The sequence below is a fragment of the Alosa sapidissima genome, chromosome 6 (genome assembly GCF_018492685.1).
Source record: "Alosa sapidissima isolate fAloSap1 chromosome 6, fAloSap1.pri, whole genome shotgun sequence".
Lineage (NCBI taxonomy): Eukaryota > Metazoa > Chordata > Actinopteri > Clupeiformes > Clupeidae > Alosa > Alosa sapidissima.
Window position 1 is genome coordinate 12827981 of NC_055962.1, and position 20104 is coordinate 12848084.

At 42.5% G+C, this 20104-nt stretch overlaps 2 protein-coding genes across 3 annotated transcripts; one reads left to right on the forward strand and one right to left on the reverse strand.

The window, feature by feature from the left end:
* Positions 1 to 476: 476 nt before the first annotated feature.
* mtmr9 (myotubularin related protein 9) lies at positions 477 to 15176 on the reverse strand. Its single transcript, XM_042095576.1, has 11 exons — positions 15082 to 15176; positions 14403 to 14609; positions 14031 to 14139; positions 13360 to 13485; positions 12499 to 12672; positions 11331 to 11548; positions 10960 to 11121; positions 10613 to 10754; positions 10172 to 10392; positions 8744 to 8895; positions 477 to 1737 (listed from the first exon to the last, which is right to left on the reverse strand). The coding sequence occupies exons 2-11, from the start codon at positions 14582 to 14584 to the stop codon at positions 1574 to 1576; spliced, it is 1650 nt and encodes a 549-aa protein (XP_041951510.1). The 5' UTR covers positions 14585 to 14609; positions 15082 to 15176; the 3' UTR covers positions 477 to 1573.
* Positions 14513 to 19311, forward strand: LOC121711744. 2 transcript variants are annotated; one of them, XM_042095574.1, is made up of 7 exons: positions 14513 to 14625; positions 16289 to 16424; positions 16597 to 16630; positions 16770 to 16951; positions 17041 to 18742; positions 18922 to 19048; positions 19138 to 19311. In XM_042095574.1, exons 2-7 carry the CDS (start codon positions 16300 to 16302, stop codon positions 19278 to 19280), a joined length of 2313 nt encoding a protein of 770 aa, XP_041951508.1. In that variant the 5' UTR covers positions 14513 to 14625; positions 16289 to 16299; the 3' UTR covers positions 19281 to 19311. The 2 variants fall into 2 exon arrangements, with proteins under 2 accessions (XP_041951508.1, XP_041951509.1); XM_042095575.1 differs by lacking the exon at positions 14513 to 14625 and adding an exon at positions 15977 to 16052.
* Positions 19312 to 20104: the final 793 nt, after the last annotated feature.

The following is a 20104-nucleotide window of genomic DNA, read 5'->3' on the forward strand; positions in this document are numbered from 1 at the left end:
ATCAAAAGGAAACCTAACCTATACATACGATCTACAGAATATAGTGCATTTAAATGTCATATGTGTGCAAACAAGTTAAGTCCATGCCTGGCCACACTGTGTCAACTTTAGTACTATTGTGCCAAACTGTCTTAACATAAATAATATATAAGGTGTTAGAGGGGCAGACAGTTCAAATCTGAGTTGTTATTCCAGAGGAGGACAAGGAATGAGGTTTGGGTGGTGAAACCAGTTGTTCCACAACCTACTCTCACCATCAAGGGCTTGAGATGCGTATGGTATCTAAAGTCTGTCTATAAAGAGAGGGTTCAAGGGCTGAATTACTGGAATGTTTCTCGTCATCCTTGTGCAGAAAACCTCCTGCTCAAACTTTAATCTCTCAAAGCAATCGATTTCAGGCTACAGGCCTTATGTTGTGAACAATTTATCATGGCGGGACACAGAGCTTTCTGGACTTTTAGTAATGTTTCTCGTCATCCTTGTGCAGAAAACCTCCTGCTCAAACTTTAATCTCTCAAAGCAATCAATTTCAGGCTACAGGCCTTATGTTGTGAACAATTCATCATGGCGGGACACAGAGCTTTCTGGACTTTTAGTAGTCAGCTGAAAACAAGCATCAATAGGAATCTATGTTACAGAGTAATAACTATGAAGCAAACACACTGTACATGCAAATATTATTGGCTATTTATAAAATAATTATAGTCAGTTGTGGCAACGAACAACTGTAGCGTTATACAAAGAACTATGTGGTTGCAAAATCTATACTTTTTTCAGCTCATAAACATAACAAATATTGTAAAAGCCAACATACGTGACTAAACAATGTTTGGCATGGCAAGTGACCTTTGTATTAACATTTTTGTTTTCTAACAGGATTTCTATACTGGCCTGAAATCCCAAAGCAGACACTACTCCAAAAAAACAGGCTCGAATATGCAACAAGACGGCTGCCAAAACAATGCATTCACTTAACCACCTAGAGTTGAGAAATTGTTGTTTACTAAATGTTGTTTTGTTTGTTTGATTTATAACATCTAGGCTCTCCTTATTTGTAGTTTATGTTATGTAGACATATGTAGTGTTTGTGTGGTGTGAATGGGGCAATTATCTTTTAAATCGAGTGCAGAAATCAAGTATGGAATAGAGTGGGATGCCCCAGCTTCTGGAATGTGTTACGCAACATGAAACCCTCAGTAAGGACCCTGCTGGCCACCAAATGCAGAGGGCTCACAAAGTAATTCACAAAATGGCACAGAGTATTAGTGTGTGTTGGGTTACCAAGGGAATGTGTATGTGATGTGTGAGTAGTGATCAAAGGGCAGTGTGTCTAGGTGTGTTTGTGTGTGAGTGATTTGCGACTAGCGATCATAGGTTAATTCTGACCTGTGTGCGGTATACATATTTGTTTAAAGAAAAAGACAAATACTATCTTCTTGTTTGTTATGTCATTCAGTGGGTCAGTTTGATGTGTGTCAGAAAGGGTTGTTTTGCTCGTTTTGACCGGTAGCCAGGTCAGGTGGTCAGGTGCGGTTCAGGGCCACTCAGCTCAGTTCTAGTTCCGGTTCCGGTTCTAGGGTGTCTGCAGCGGGCCATCCTCTGTCTCCAGTTGGGCCAGCTGCCTCCTGAGGCTGTTCACTTTGTTCTGCAGCTCCTTGTTGTACTCAATGATGTGCACCATCTCATCATAGGCCTCGTCCAGCCACTTGGACGAGCGGTTCCAACGCAGGAACACACCTGTGGTGAAGAGAAAGAAAGAAAGAGAGAGAGAGAGAGAGAGAGAGAGAGAGAGAGAGAGAGAGAGAGAGAGAGAGAGAGAGAGAGAGAGAGAGAGAGAGAGAGAGAGAGAGAGAATTTAGAACAATTACTAGACATCCTTACAGTTACATCAGATATGGTAAAGGAGTGAGGGAAAGGAAGAGACAGAGATGGAAGGAGGAAGAGAGAGATGTGGAGGAAGATAGACAAAGAAAAAGGGCTAACAACACAGAAAAAAGGAGAAAGAGAAAGAGAGAAAGGAGGAGACTGGATAGGGGAGAGACAGAAGAAAGGAGGGAGAGACAGAAAACCATGATGAAAGATGAATTGGCATTTGAAAACAGTGAGGAAACAGGAGAGAGAGATAGAAAACCATGATGAAAGATGACTTGGCATTTGAAAACAGTGAGGAAACAGGAGAGAGAGATAGAAAACCATGATGAAAGATGAATTGGCATTTTTTTGAAACAGAGGGAGGAGGGAGGAGAGAGAGAGAGAGAGAGAGAGAGAGAGAGAGAGAGAGAGAGGGGAAAAGACAGGGAGGGGAAAGTAAGAAGGAGAGAGAGACAAATGGAAAGAAGAATAGAGAGGAGGGTAGAGACAGGGACAGAAAAGAGGGGAGAGAAGGAGGGGAAGGAGAGGGAGATGAAGATTAAAGGACTGAAGCAAAGACAGTAAAGCATGGAGAGAGAGATAGGGAAAAAAGAGGGAAGAGAGAGAGCAAGAAGGAGGGAGAAAGAAAACCATGATGAGGAATGACTTGGCATTTTCTTCGGTTGTGATTGCAAGGGGACTGCCACAGGAACACACCCACTGAAACACAATATAACATGCACCATACCCACTGGTGACATGCATGAAGGAGTGTGTGTGTGTGGCAGCATCAGGGGGGGTGTGTGAGAAGAGAGAATGGACCTCCAAAAGAAATGGTGCAATCCTGTGCATTTACAACACTACCCTGTTCTTGGAATGGACACAAAAAAACAATTATTGGCTCACCCTACTTCCATAGCCAAGGAAAATCAGTTTGATAAGGTGTATGTGATGAAAACCAAAAGCAGTAGCCTGACGTAGCCATACTCAATTCTAGTCAGAATATGAGTCTGATACTGCACCATTGGGACGTAATTATGGGGCATGTTTCAACCAATACAGGGGGGGGGGGGGGCGGTGCCTCTGCACTCAATAGGATAGACCTAACCAATCAGAGCAACGAACTAGCTTACCGTGAGATGGAAGGAAGAACACACGAACCATCCTTCTTCTCCACAAATGCCTTAACATTGTTTTCTGGTCTTTTGTAAAAGTTTGTTGCAAACATAATCAACCTAAGCATGCTCAGATGACATGATAGACGAGGCACTGTTGCTCATCTGTCCATCATTGTAAAGCCCGATTTGATTGGTCCGCCAGCTCTGGGGCGAGCATAGTTGTGTGCGGGACTAAGTTCGGCTGGCACCCAGGCTACATAAGCAGCCCATTAGAAAGAGAATGTCTGATCCAAGACAAAAGCTGCCAACCACTACTAGCAGACACTATGCAAGAGTGCTGAATGCAAAGAGAGAGAAACAGAGACACACATACACTTAGAGAGACAGAGAAACAGAGAAATAGAGAAATAGAGAGAGATGGGAGAGAACCTTAGGCAGGAATAGTGAAGTGGGTCAAAACTTCAAACACGGTTCTAGAGGTACAAAAAGGGAACAAGGGGTGAAAGAGACAAAAGGTACCCCCCCCCCCCATCCTTTCCATGCCTGCCACGTTTCCCTGCCTAAGTCACCTGACTTTATTGCAAAACCCCCTCACCAGTCAGATCTGGACAGTAAACAATGTCCTCTATGGCTGGCATCTACATTGGCCAACGGAGCAACACTCACAACAGGATTGAGAGCACAAGTTTCAGACAGTTGGGAATCCATACAAGTGTCATGTTTCTCCGTCTATTGTTGGGAGTTTTGTACACCTAGAAGACATAGCGACAGAGACATACCTACACACTCACTCAGGCTGGGTTACCCCAGGTCAGATATATTAATAAAGTCAGTTACACTTACATACATAGGTCATTCCACGTCAATTCAACCAGGGCCCACGCACTTAAGTCTCAAAGAGGTCTCTAAAACATATTGATGTCAATGGGGCATTTTGCCCATGTTCAGGGTGGAAAATAAAAAAAGAAAGATTTGCATAAGACAAGTCAAATTGGAGTTTTCAAAAAGAAGGGATCATGGAGAATAAAGAAAAACATATTTAAAAAGGTGTTTGGGTGCTCTGAAAATGATAACCAAAATGATTTTTCAGACTTGTGAGGTCTGCTGTTCAGACCCTGAAGGGATTTATTTTCTGTTCATTGCTTTTTGTGAGAGTGTTTCTACTTATCTCAGTAAGGAAAATAAATCAAGAGCCTATGTTGAGTACAAATATGTCTTCTGAAGGCTTAAACAGAGCCCAGCCAAAAACTCCAATAAAATTTGTATCAACTTTGAGGGACAGCTATGACCATGCAGGATTATCCAGACCAAACGTGACGATTTTGCTACATACTATTCCTATTTATGTACTAGCATGCACAATTTGAGCCTCCTACATGGTTTAGTTCTTGCATTGTGGGCTTGTGAACTTTGACAAAAAAAAGAGGCCGAACAAATTCGACACCCCCCTCCCCCAGTAAAACTGGCTGTATCTTGGAAAGTATTGATCTTACATAAGAGTAATTTTACAGTGCGTCTCCTGGGTAACATAGGTACACCTGGTAATTTTTTCAGAATGTTTTGAGACCTAAGTGCGTGGGCCCTGGTTGAACTGACGTGGAATGACCCACATACATACACATACTTATTCATTTTTACTTATTCACTTATGTCAGTTATTACAAGGGCCATACTCCCCAGAGCAACTTGGGGTTAAGTGTCTTGCTCAAGGGCACAACGGTGAAAGCCAGGAATGGAACCCACAACTTTTCTTTCTACTGCATGCTAGCCCAGATACTTAGCCACTATGCTACCACCACCCCAGTTTAGTATTCTTTACACACAGCCAGTCTCACACACACGGATCAAGTCTAGTCCTAGACTAAAAGAAAACGTCAAAGAAAATCTCCACTCAAATAGGACTTCGTGTACGGCAAACTGGCTCATAATGTCAATATGCACAGTATGGTGTAGTACACACATTAAATTGAGCTCTGGTGCAAATACATACTAAGTTAGGCAGTACATATATACTCAATTGCAAGCGTCATAACAAAGGGTCTGAATACTTACGTAAATGGGATATTTCAGTGCACACACACTCACACAACCACGCACACGCGCACACACACACACACACAGTATATACAATCATACATATATACACAGTTAGACAGCTTCTCTCACTTCCACATACTGTACCACAGGGCTTGGATCGTTCAGAATTGTACACATAAAGCTGAAAGCATTCACAAATATTTGTCGTATTTGCAATTTTTCTTTTTTTTTTTTTACATTTGTAAATACGCAGTCCCAGTGCCAGACAGTGGCAGTCAGGGTGTGAGCTGTTTCTTCTTGCTCTCTCACACACGCTGCACACCTCAGATCGCTCAGGCTTGTTCTTTCCATTTTAGCGAGGCACTGGAATGTAGACTACTTTTACAGCACTTTGACACCAGAGTGCTTATGGTATTCCCACATGTGCCGCTTCACCCCCCACCTCCGTGACCCCTGGTCCCTCAAGCCCCTCCCATCCCGCGGCTGACTGTCCGTCAAACTCGTTGACTCCGCCGTCAGCTGATGCAAGACACTGCTCTGCTTTCCTCAAGCAGACCAGGCCCTCACAGCATCCAGGCGCTTCCCGCCAGTTGAACAAAAAGGAGGAGACGTGGGATGTGTAACGTGTCAAAGAACCACAGCCATTTCTGTTTCCTGCTTCTCTAACCGGCAAAGGTTGTCATTACGGCTGTAACATGTCAGACACGGTACAATTTAACTCTTTCAAAAAGTATGAGGTGAAATAGAGTAGCGTACTCAAATTTTTGTCACATTGTATGTTGACTTGTGTTTGAACCACCATGTCAAGCTGTAGGGATATATTGTGTGCCAGGACATTCACTCTTTAAATGAATTTCCTCAAATGCAAAACCTGTGCCTATGCCTTGTCCTGCAATGTCTTTTGTCTGTCACGCAAATCAAAGCTGTAGCCATTGAGTCAATATGGGGGGGGGACTAATTACAAGACTAATCATTACACAGAAGTGCTTACCAGTTCCTGGAATACATATCCTAGACATCAGTGTTTCCTGCTATACAAGTCCTACGATTACTCATCTGACACAAGGTAAAGACTGAACAGAACTGAATCATCCACATGCCTCCTTTTCTTGTAAGTACTTCTAAGAGGACCACCCATTTTCCACAAACTGTGAAAGGGAGTCTAGCTATTTGGCAAGGTCTTACAACAGTCATTGTTCTGCATTCTGCAAGTAAACCAAGTGTGTTACTGTATATTGAGTCAAAAACACAAGTAAAAGTGGGAAATGTTCTGCTCCTTGAGCAAACAGCCAAATAACAGAAAAAAGTTGCCTCAAGTCTAGAGGGTAAGAAGTGTGGAGAGACAATCACTAACGATATCCCATGCACTCTTAGTATGAAGGAATTATCAGATTTAAATATCTGTTGTCTTCAGATATGTTACACAATCTGAATTCGTCTTTAAATATTTCAGAGGAGGATGGCTTAGAAAGGTAGATTAGCAGAGGAATCTAATGTGACAATGTTTGCTGTATTTTTGCTTTTTGGTCACAATTGAAGTCGCACATGCCACATCACCAGTTTCTGACTGCCCTACACAGACAGCTGCGCTGGCTCCTGTTAGTGGGGATATATGCTCTGTGGACATGTGGGCCACACCTCCCTGGTGTCCACATGCAAACATCCAGGAGATAAATGAGTGGTGGGAAGCCATGTCAAAAAGACTCCTCTCCACCTCTGTGCATGCTGATGAATGAGAACGAGACCAGATCACAATAGATGCACGAGGCCAGATCCAAAAGACTTGATAGGTAATGGGTAATTAACCTGTTTAGAGCAGCACTGGCTACAACAGCTGAATTACTGCACAAAAGCAGCAATAACAATGCGAGTACTGAAGCCCAAGGCTACTGAAGACATTAGTTAAGTGTTAATTTGATAGATCGGCAGAGTCTGAAGTCAAGGGTCACTGCAAGCATTTGTCAACAATCTGTGACTGTAACAGTAGATGGTGCAACTGATGATTCACTGGTGCGGTTTCTGCAAGACTATGGGAATTTTCAAAATACACTAGCATTTGCTAAATTACAGATTAGCCTTTAAGAGGGAATTTAAATGTAGATAAAAAAAATACCACAAACTGTGAAAGGCATTTTAAGTCTTAAATGAAGTCTAGCTATTTGAAAAGCAACAGTCATTGTTCTGCATTAGAAAAAATAAACCAAATGTGCTGCACTGGGTCAAAAACACTGTTGTCTGACCCACATTAAATTCTGTGGGCATGTGAGCCAGATGAGCAAAGTGGGCAAAGATCCATGAAATAAAAGACCGGTTGGAAGCCATTAAAAGAAGACTCCCCTTTTTGTAAATACTAATGGATGATAACTAGGCAGATTCAGCATAGGCAGGCATTGCAGCATACAGTACTGTACTGTTTTGGCAGGATGACGGCAGGGTTACATGGGAGGCGCAACTGAAGTGTTCCGTTTGCGGAGCATATGCTGCAACAATTAGCTTCCACTACAATGAATAGAACTGGCTACATCAGACGTAAGAGCGCTGCGCGCATTAAAAAAAAAAATAGACTTCAGTTGTGCACTCAGTGGATCCCGACTGTGAGAGACTAGAAGCCCACAGCCCCCAGATGCTGTGAAGGGCACCAATCTCCAAAGACCTGCCATGCACAAAACAGATCCAAAGTGTATTATAGGTAATGGGCAAATAACTAATCCAGAGCAGTACTGGCTACAACATCTGGATTGTTGCACTGAACCTGGGGCAAAAATAACAATAATAATGCAAGTCCTGAACGAACCCCAAGGTTCAAGGAGACGTTAGGGGTGCTAATTTGATAGACAGGCAAAGTCTGAAGTCGTAAGTGTCAAACACACGTGGCAAAGGTCATTGCTAGCACTTGGACCCGTCTTTCAAATAAGAGCCTTAGGACTGTTTCAGTAGTATATCACTAAGTTAAGGAGAGAGATTAGCATAAGGCAGCTACTTGTGTGTACTGCAGAGGACCAAAGCACCTCTGGAAAGCCAGCTGTTCAACATGTCTGAACACCATTCTGACAAAACAGGCCAGGCAAAAAGAGGAACTTCCTGAACTGTAATCGCCTTGGAGACAACAATAAACAGACAGCTGGAATCAAGCATTTGTCAACAATCTGTGAGTAAGAGCAGATGATACAACAAATGATTCACTGGCTGCAAGACTACAGGAATTTCCAAAATTGGAAACTTTCCATGGGAAATAACAGGAATATGGAATTAAAAGGAATTTAGGGGTATTAATGGGAATACACTCAACATTTGCTAAATTACAGATTAGCCTTTAAGAGGGATTTTAAATGTAGGCTATCCCCTGCATGCACTGTGCATGCCTTGAAATATTGCAAATTGTTAAAAGTTTTCTGCCCCTTTACAACTGTAGTACCAATGCAACATTTCTACCTGGAGAGGAGCCTGGCCACCTTGGGAAGGTAGCACACTGCTGCCCCCTGGAGGTGAACCTATGAATGATGTGAAACTTGAATGAAGAGGACCTTCTGCCCATCTTCAGCCTATCAGGGACCATCGAAAAATAACAAAAAAGTGTGACCTTTTTAATCAGTCTACTACTATCTCCTTTAATTACCTTTTTTGGAACTTGTGGTGTTTGTAACAGTAGTACCGGTATTTACTTTTAATAGTAGTATTTACTTAGTTGTTACCCTACAGCCTCATTTGTGTGAGTAAGTGCTCTGCTGGCCACTCACCCTCCCACAGCAGCAGGCTCTGCGGGGCCACGGAGGGCCAGATGACCAGGCCGTTGGGCTCGTACAGCGGGTTGGTGAAGCGCTCCAGCTCCTCGGCCCGGTTCACCCACGACCACAGCGACACAGTCTTCTGGGGCAGCTTCAGCTTGGCCCTGAGGAGAAGGAGACAACGGCATAAACACACACACACACACACACACACACACATGGAAACATACATAACAAACATTATCCGGAGTAAAATGCACTTTAGATCAATTTACGGATGATTGGGAGTACATATGTTGAGTTGACATCAAAATCATGTCATTCGGATGTGTTTTGAGAAAGTTCAATTTTACCGTTTTTAGTGAAAACTCGTTAGCGTGGAAGTGAGAAGGGCATATTATTTCGCCGCTACAAAACGCTATTTTTATACCTTGCTGGCTTGATGAAATTCATTCTGGACTCTCTATCCGACCACATAAAGACCTCGGGATACTTCGGTTTGGCTTTAGGGACCCTCTACTCACTACCACGTAAGTGTAATGTTGTTTGGAACTGTAGAAGAGGTATAAAAATAGCGTTTTGTAGCGGCGAAATAATATGCCCTTCTCACTTCCACGCTAACGAGTTTTGACTAAAAACGGTAAAATCGAACTTTCTCAAAACACATCCGAATGACATGATTTTGATGTCAACTCAACGTGTGTACTCCCAATCATCCATAAATTGATCTAAAGTGCATTTTACTCCGGATAATTCCTTTAACACACACACAGTCACACATAAAATCATACACGCACATAAAACACAATCACACACACAGCTTGGCCTTTAGAAGGAGGAGAGGCAGCATGAACACACGCACACATGTAGGTAAATAAATGCATACAATCGTACAAGCACATACAAAACAATTAAACACACTAAGCTTCGCCCAAAGCAGAGGCAGCATGGACATAAGAATACGTGTGTGAACAGATACACTCTACATTAACTCATCAACTGACTACTCCCAAACTTTCACAGACTACGAATTTCCTTACGAATGACCTTTAATGCACGAAAAATCCATTTCCTTGACAAAACCAGCCAATGTATTACGGCAAGCATGTGAATTGACCTAATTTTGAAGATGATGAAAACAAAATTTCCTAACAATCCAAGACTTGGCCCAAAGCCCCTGACTTGTCTGGAATAGACTTCAAATTCCATGATAATTTCAACCTTTAATCAAACCTTCAATCACCCACTCAATATTTAAGATGCAGTTCATGATCCTATTGTGGTTTCATGAAAGGTTGTTGATATTTGAGCTCAACAGCTACCGGTAATCAAATTACAACACACACACACACACACACACACACACACACACACACAAGGGTTGGAGCTTTGTTAGACTATAATAGCCCCATTCATACTGTGGGCCAGCCTGGTACTGACCTGTCGGCGGCACAGTTGCCCATGAAGGTGCCGAACTGTGAGGCGTAGGCGTGCTCGAAGAGCAGGAGGAGGAAGGCCTCTCCGAACTGGAAGGAGCAGGGGAACTGGCGCAGGATCTGCCACACGCAGTCCAGGAAGAGCAGGAAGACGGGCGCCTCGCCACGGAGCTTCCCGTTGGAGTGGGCCGACTGTGCACACCGCTGCTGGAACGGGTGGCCCGCCTAGACACGCACGCACGCACACACACACACACACACACACACACACACACACACACACACAAATGGAATCCATTGGTTTTCCTAATCAACCATAACCATTTGTTACTGTTATGTTTTTATAGGACACAACAATAGAAAAACAAACACATACATAAATAAATAAACAAACAAACAAACAAACACAGTCTTGGCATCACTTCCTCCATCCACCCAAGCCCACCTGCAGCCACTCCCGCTCGACCAGCGCCTGGAAGCCCCGGATGGTTCTGCTGGACGGGTCCAGGATGATCTGGGCCAGAGAGGTCACCAGCAGAGTGGAGTCTGTTCCTTCGGTGCCGTGGACCAGCACAGATGCACCCTCCCTGTGAGAGATGTACGTACAGACACACACACAGACACACAGACACAGACACAGACACAGACACACACACACGTGGATGATTAGACCAGAATGTGGCACGAACACTGACACTTGCAGCACAGTCCCCACCCCCACACCTATGTATTTGATGGCTTATTTCCGACCGTCCTCTGTGCTTCCTTCCTGGGCGATGGCGATGGGCTTACCTGTCGATGCACTGGGCAGCCAGGCAGGCAGTGGTCAGGATCTCCTTGACGTGGCTCTGCCAGCTGGAGGCCTCAAGTTTGCTGAGCCAACGGTCCATGCTGTGGGACTGGTCATTACAGGCCTCGGCCAGCTTGATCAGGCTCTCCTGCAGGAGACTGTGCCTATTGGGGGGAGGGGGTTACAGGGTTTTACTGGTGCTTATATTCAAAGTGGCTACTGGCTACTGCATGGTAGCCTAGCTCTTTAGCCACTACTCGACCACCACTGAAAGGGAGATACTGCATTTACTGTGTACGAATTCCTTTTATCCTGTACAAATTTCCCATGCGTCTTCTAAATGGCCTTGAGTGAAAGTATGCAGTGTGTGCACCTCTCAATGGCCTTGTGGATCCTTCTCCACTGTGGGTAGTTGGACTCCAGCTCAAAGCCTCCGCCCCGCGCTTTGGCCTGCTGTGCCACGGTGATGGTGCGCGTGTCGATGATGTAGCCACGCTTGCCCGCCCTCAGCGTGGCATTGATCAGCTTCTCGTCCTCCTTGCAGCGTCGGCCGTTGGTGCCGGTGAGGGGCTGGCTGGAACGCATCATCACCTGGGGACAGAACAGAGAGGGGAGGGGTAAAAGGGGCAGGAGACGGCGATGATGGAGAGTGATATGCTATCAGTGGGCCAGTTAAAGGAGAATTCTGGCATTTTTCAACTTGGGCTCTATTGTTAGATGTTTTTGAGTACTGTCGACTGTTGACTGTCAAACTCATTTGTCGAACTCCTTTACCCCCCCATTTCCTCAGAGAAGAATATGTGAAGTTTATCTTAATTTATACTTCAATAAAGTATCTATCTATCTATCCATCTATCTATCTATCTATCTATCTATCTATGCATCTGTCATTCTTGCATACTTCCAGCGTTGTATAGATCTGCCTGAACGTAAGGCATGTTTGTATTGTTTGCAATGTTTACAATACTTTGTTTTTTCTGTAGGGACCCTCACCACACTACCACAGAACTATAGTTATATTTTGAGAATTGTCAGTGGTATAAAATAGCGTTTGGTTTTTATTGTGCTATCTTGTCTCTTAGCTTTCACTTTAAGCCATTTCATTGTTAATGCAAACAACGGTCTTGCACAAAACTCCACTAATTAACTTAATTCTGCATTCAAGCGAAAGTTTAAACTTGTTATCTCCCGTAAATAGACCCAAGGTTGTTTCAACTCTGGAATTTCCCTTTAAGGGATAAAGATTTCTTGTGATGCCCAAAAGACAGAATAGGATACTAGAATTCACATAGCCAAGTGGCAAAGTATCAGAAGAATCAGAAACACCTTTAATTATTTTTTTTTATCTGCTGTTTAGATTTCCTATTTCTTCTCTCTCTCTCGCGCTCCCTCATAGAATATGAATGTAAGAAGTGTAAATAAAGAAAATAAATGTAGCTTAATGAAACCTATATTAAAAACTATAATGAGACATGTGCAATGTAACATGTGCTTCAAAGCAGAGTGAAAACTGTGCAGCTTCTCCCAGAATCCCCCCTCACCATGCCGTTCTTCTTGTGGTAGTAGCTGAGCACTGGGAAGCGGCCGCCGTGGCGGAAGGTTGACACCTTGCGGAGGGTGTCATCGTCGATGTCCTTTGGCACGGTGACAAGCGCGGGGTAGGATGGACACACGCTGAAGTCCTTGTTCACCTCACTGAGTCGCCACTCATCTGTCTGTATGAGGGGAAAGAGAGAAATAACACACACAAATAAATATACTACACCTACAAAAAATAATAATACAAACAACAGTGCCTGACAGTAATTAATAACACTTTATACTTCATACAGACTTCCCTAAACTCCCACTGTCCAACACTTATCTGTAACCAACCACAGCATTGTGAAATATATAATTTCATTTAAAGCCTCTTAGGTAGTGAAATCCTGTTTTGTTAGAGAATGCAGGACTTTTATAGAACTTTACCAGAATCTGCAAACCTAAGGGACGCAACTGCTCAATAACAGAATATCTCAAGTGCCCGGTCTAGACAGATAGATAGATAGATACTTTATTGATCTCCAGGGGAAATTCAAGGCCTCTTAGCTACTCTCTTAGCAGACCTCAATTTGGTTTTGATTTATCTCTAATTCACACTCAGGTCCCAAAAGCACTTACATACATAAAGCCATTCTACTATAAATGTGAAAAAGACAATGGGTAGCTATCATTATTATCTAAGCTAACATCCTCACATAAGCATTTCTCTGATTCGAAAACATTTCACCTGGAATGCCACATATCTAATCTGCCACAAATCGATCAGTATCTGTGAGTATTCCATGTGACAGAACAGACAGGACAGTCACTGCAGTTATCAGGATGAACCGAACCACGAGTATGTGGGCCCAGTAACCTACCATGGATTCCAGGTCTTTGAAAGCCTCTTCGGGAAGGAAAGAGTTCCATCCATCCTCGATGACCTCAAACAAGGGCCGATAGAAGAAGGGATATTTGAGGGACACGGAGTCCAGGGTGGAGAGAGCCTGGAAACAAGACATGGAGACGCAGTTGAGCCTTCCTCTGACTGTATAAAGGGCTGTTCAGACCAGGAATGATAACTATAAAGATTACTGTAACTATCACAATAGTGTCCACACTGACCAATGATAAGGAAAGTCTCTCTTCATGTTGATGAATGTGATGGCTATAATTGGATGGATTCTGATTTTCCGTCAGCTGTTAATCGTTAATCGTGTGGACATTGTCATTGACATTAGCTAGAGCCATGCTTTTTTGCCATAATCTTTATAGTTATCGTTGTTGGTGTAAAAGGCCCTTAACACAAAAGAACTAGCCTAAAGACCTGAAGTTATTGGACTTGCATGTGAACTTGCTGACTACGGTCTGGTTTGTTCTCATGACGAGAAGCCAGTGGTTCAAGGTCATGACTAGATAATTCTAGGTGACGAAAAGTTTATTGCTCACATGAACACCATGATTTTATGTAGATCATTTGCTGGAACTTTACAACATTACATTCAAGCAGTTCTGGGCATGTTAAGTGGAACTGAAATCAATGTGCACACACCTCAATGGAGCTGGCGATATTGAGACACTCCTCCATGCCAGGAATGTCCAGCTGGATAGTTCTCAGGTCTTTACATTTCACAATAATGGACCCAGAGGAGCCCACAAACCTGGATGCAGAGTTTGGTACATGGGTTAATGAAAAGAATTTCATCTGGACTGTGTGTGTGTGTTGCAAATTAACACCGTAATGATTTCTCTATACAGGCATATGACATACAGTAGAGAAAAAACGAGGTTCTGATTAATGAGCTAGATGGAACAAAGCTGTGTATAGAGTTTAAAACAACAAAAAAAACGTAATTTATTTTCCTGTTTTCTTTAGAATTTAGACAACATGCACTTTTCTCACAAATGTATGGGCTTGCCGTACCTCTTCTCGATGGCGTCTATGTTGCCGTGTAGCAGCCACAGCTCTTCTGTGTTGTCCTGTCGCGATGATAATATCAGGTGGTGTCCGGTCAAACACAGCGTGCCCTCCACCACAGGCATGAAGGGACGATGGAGGACCACCCCGTCGACGCGGGGGGTCTTTATCAACTCAGCAAACTCCATTCAAATGTCACGAGGGGCTGATATCCTAAAGGCATGAACAGGTTGGTTGAGCAACTCAAGAGGAGGGTGCACACTTCGTTAGAAAATCATGCACTGCATTAGCCGTATTGAACAGCAAAGCAGAAGCAGACTGTGACAAGATGATACTTTTTCCAAGATGACAACATCTTGCCACTCAACGTTAGTTTGAAAACAGTGGACAGTCCATTTGTTTAGAGACTGGGTAATGTAGTCTGTATAGCTGCTAATATGCTAAGATAAAGCGAAGTAGGCCTATTATCGATAACTGATGCAGTGAACAATGAATTGCCAAGCTAACCTAGCTATGTCACCCATGCTAGCTTCACTAGCAAACATTAAGCCTGTTTAGTGAATATTAAGGCTAACATGTATACATTTATCTGAAAACCGATAAAGACTTCACTGATATCAAATAAACATTGTATAGCCTTATACTCTGTTGTTATCGGTCCGGAGAACACATAATAAACAAATACCTGTCAACTCTTTTTCTTCCTTAATTGAGATTCTTCTTCACTTATTTTAGTTGCAGTATTTGAACGTCAATCATATACTTCCAGCATTGTACTGCCACCACGTGGCGTGGAGTATGGTGGTCAGTAAGTCAATGTGAGATGAAATAGGGCTTTTAATTACACAATAATATTCTTCTAAAAAGAAGAAGGCTTACTTATTAGTATCGCATTGTGAAGAGATGTACTCAAAGGATGCACTGGTCACCAGACTGTTATTTAGAGTCATGAACCCTCTACCACTGTTTGCTAGTGTGCCTTCTGCTGTGTTGTGTCTTGATGCATCACTGCCACCAGTGTCCTGGAATGTATTGCAAACAACTGTGAAAAACATGATTGGACAGATAATTTTTAAGGGAATGTAAGCGTAAACACGTTTTATAATAATGTGATGCAAACACCTAGCCCAGAAAGAAGGTAGGCCTATGCTAAGCTATGACCACTGTAAACTATGCGGATTATTGTCGCACTACCGCGACCATTAATGTAAGAAAGCAGGCTAAATAGACAAAATACATTTTCAAAATACTTTGCATGAAAAAAGGAACTTCTCAAAACATGATAGGCCAACTCTTTAGACTATGTAATGTTTAATTTACGTGTAAAATGTTTTAAGTAGCCTTTTGTGTCTGAAAATGTACTATAAATAAAGTTTTTTTTTTCAAATTAGTATTATGAATATACATTGGTACATCAACATACATAGCACAAGTTAAAAATCACGATGGTACCATTCTATAAATAAAGTAGACTTGATGTGGCCAGCAGGTGTGTGCGTCATCAGGGCTTGGAACACTGCGGTAGAACGTTAGAATGTTAGAACGTTAGAATGTTGGGCAAAGTAGAATGTTGGGAAGTCCTACTTTTGTCTGATGTCCCGTTATCATTCAAAAAGATATAAAAGACATACACGACACACGAATAGTAAGCGAAAGGTAATTATATTATATCATATTACCTATTATAATATCTGGCTCAACCAGATATTAATCAAATATATCAATATTAGATGAGCACATTCACACAACTGATTCATCATAAGACAGATATGGTGAGGGCTAGCCAGCGAGAATGCAGACAAGAAACTGTCGACAGAGTGTAAGCTAGCCAGCTTAATGTGTTTAGCTGTGTGTGTTTAACTTTCTACCGCACTTTATTGGTCTTTTCAAAGGATTTTCGAAAATGTCTGAGTGCAGCCCAATCCAGGGCTATCCTACTGTCCGTTCACATCAGCTCAGCAGCGGAAGAGAGAACAACAGCTCTGTTCTCTGTGATGTTATTGCTGCCATTAAGAAACTGAATGATGAGTATGTAACCTATACTATCTTTCTTATCTTTCATATAATTTCTTATTCAATATAGATTTTCTAAATCTTACATATTTCCTGTAGATCTACTGTTTTTGGCCTAATCCTTATCTGTTTCACCACTGTCAGAATACTGTCTATGTTAAAGAATGTGTTTCGTATATTTTTTCAGTCAGTGGATGGCCATTACCGGAGGCATGTCTAATGTAAGTAATGTTTTAATGTTTAATGTTTTTACAGCAACTGTTTTACAATCATTTGTAGCCTGCTTGAGGCCCTACATTTCTTGTTCTAGTCTGTTCTGTTGTGTACTACTTGTCTCTGATAACCTTGTGTGTTGTTTAGATTGCGAGACTGGACTTTGCAGAAATATGCTTATGCATTATTTCAAACGTGTCAAAGTCTGCATGCAAGATGTTCATGCCAATTGTCCAAATCTTGGACTTCAGTACAACTAACATGGAGGAATCACAGCAGTCTCTCAATTCACCTGACACTGCTGTCTCAACAGATTCCTTACTGAAAGAGTAAGTGACTATGTTTATAGAGAGAATGTTATAAATATATACATATATCCCATTGATAGGCTAACTTTTCACAATATTTGGTTTACTAGGTCTCCTTTGGACATACCTCTCGTTCGTGCCTTGTGTGTGCAAATTGTTCAGGAGGTCAAAGCAGCCTGTCTTGTGGCTATTGAAAGAATTGCTCTAAGCAGACCATTCACTGGGTCTGGTGATGGCTGGAAGGACAAATGTTTTCGACTAGAGGAGGAGACTTTCAAAGTGTTCTTCAAAAGACTGGATGAACTGGACCTTTTTGCTCAAAAGCCAGATGCTAGTAGCTTTTTGAATAAGAAACAGCTTATGGAGTTGGAAGTAACAGATCTGACACAGCAAGTGGTGACTGCCATCTTGACTGTTATTGAGAGCTCATGTCCCAATCGTGAGCATCCCGTAGCAACCACTGACCTGTTACATGTGGTGGCCAAGATGAGGAAATTCTTGGCCTCTCCAAAGACCTATAACAACACACTACCACTTGGTTCCTACTCCAGCTCTTTAAACCAAGGGCATCCCCTCCAGCTCACCTCGGACTTTAACATGAAGGCTTTCAAGACGGTCCTCGAAGTGCTGTTCAGATCCATCAACTGTCCATTTGTGGATGCTAGCCAGTTCAAACCAGATAATGTGGCATTATTAACAAGGGAGAATTCTGTTTTATCCTACGTTATTACAGCATGTAACATCATATCGTACACCATTGACACTGTTCTTGAGGTCCTTGTTGCATTGTCAGAAGACAAAGAAGAGGAATTTTGTTTTTATGCCACTGAGATGTTCCTCAGAGTACAGTATAAAGTCAAGCAGTTCATGATCTTGGGTAAGATATCTGGAATGAAAGACAAAATACAAAGCACAGACTCTCAGCCCGCATTCAAACTAGATTCAGAGGATTTTGTTTTTCCAATTGTCACTAAGCACAAGGAGGAGTCAGAATGTGAGAGGAGCCTGGTGGCCATGGACTGTGTTGATTATGTGACTACTGAATCTGATTCAGGAGTGGACCCACCAGTTGCTACTTGTAAAAGTTCGCTGGAGAAGGAAACGTGTGTGTCCCAGAAACCCACCATAGCTGCTTCAGATATTGCAAAGGAGCTGGATGTTGGGGAAGCTGTTGCACGGTTGGAAGACTTCATTAACAGTGGGGAAATTCACAAGTTTTCACTTGAACTCACAAAGCAGGTGCTTCACTTGCTAAAAAAGAGCACTTGCCAGAGAGTCAACCTGGCTGTCAACCAAACTGTTTCAGACACAGATCTTCCATCACCGCAGAGAGGAAACAATGAGATAGACAGCAGCAGTGTCTCTCTTGAGTTCGCCTACATGTTTGCCGAGGACTCTGTGAAATGCTTCTTGCATCAGCTGCTGTTCCCTTCTTGTCCAAGCAAAGTGAGCGACCCAGATGACTTCATCCAGAGTATGTGGAGCTTCAACCCCTGCCTGGCGATGGCAGCACATGAAAGCTGCTCTGGAAACACTATCTGTTCCTCTCGTGCCCTGCGTGAAACAGTGGACTTACTGAGGGAGGTTATTGTGAACCAGGTGATGGGCAGCTTTTCACCAGCGCCAGCTTTTCCTTGCGCAAGCAGAAGCACTGAGGATGCAGCTGGCACCACCAGTTGTTTTGAGACAGCTGATGAGCCCAACTCCAAGTCAACCACTGCAAATGAAAGGAAAAGGAGCAAAAAGAGCTGGAAGCAAAAACTTTGCATCTTGCCTAAAATGAAGATTCCTAAAGAGAGGATCTATAAAAAGGTATAGTAAAATACCAAGTCAAAATATATCTGTGTTGTTGCTCTGTAACCTGTAATGTTACCGTGTGTCTGTGGAGATGTTTGGCACAGGAGGCACTTTCTTAGTCAGGAGCATCATATGCTATAGTATGTTGAATACACTGAGAGCAAAAATTGACAACATGCTTGTGTTCTTTGTAGTATTTCTCTAGGAGAAATGCTGTGAGCCCTTTGGCACCAAACCTGGCATGTCCACTGGACATTGATACAGCAGAAGGAAATCATTTGCTGGAGAACCTGACCTTTACATCTTCAGTGGTTATCATCAGTAAGTCATGTATTAATATTATTATTATTATTATTATTCTCCAGAACACTGTCATGTTGAACATGTTTGAACATCCTGGTGCTTTGCAGGTGAACCACATGCCTCCACCTCGCAGCAGATAGAAAATGTCCCTGCTCCTGACACAGCAGCAAAGAAACCAAAGAAGCGCAACATTTTCACCAAGTTCTTCTGGTCTATTACCAAGTCTCTGCAAACATGCTTCAAAAAGTAATAGAGACAATAAAATAATTGTATTACATTTTATTTTTATATTTTAAATAAAAGTAAATAAAATGTGTCGCAAAAGTGTGCAGTTCAGATATCTTGTTGGTAGCAGAGCACAGATACCAATAAGGGGTTCCATTTTACAATGGTGATGCACAATGGCACAGCCATGATCATACTGATGAAGAAGGGAAACTATATTACTTATAGTTTTACACACGCTGCAAAGATCAGAGTTTATAGTGCTCGCATTCAAAGGGAAAGGAGACATTTTATTTGTTGTCTAAAATGATGTGTTCATATAGCAAGGAAATCCAGACCCTGGAAATCTAGAAAGATTAAGGGTCTGGCCATGACTAATGTAATGGCCCAGCTCGAGGAGTGGCACCAAGCATGCATTTGAAAATCTCACTGCACGCAATTGGATACCACTACGACCAATGTTTACTGACTTTTCCAATAATGTCGGTCGGACTTTCCGACGTTGCAACGCTGTTGTCATCTGTTTAGCTCACCTCTGGCCCGCCTATATCAGATACACCGATATGATTGGTGCCCCACGATACAAGGGATATAAGTAATGAGCATCATTACTCACTGCCAGAGTGACTCACTGAGCAAATTCAAATTGTGCTCTCGCGAGAATTCTGGATTTCCAGTGTAGTGTTCATATGAAAAAGTGAAGACTCAGATCAGATGAAGGCTACATTATCTCCAGATTAAGCAATAACGGTGTAGTATATCATTTTAAAAAATCATGTTGTAATATTTAAAGTGAAGCTGTAGCGATGCTGTAATTATGCAGCTTAGATAACACTAGATATTCTTTTT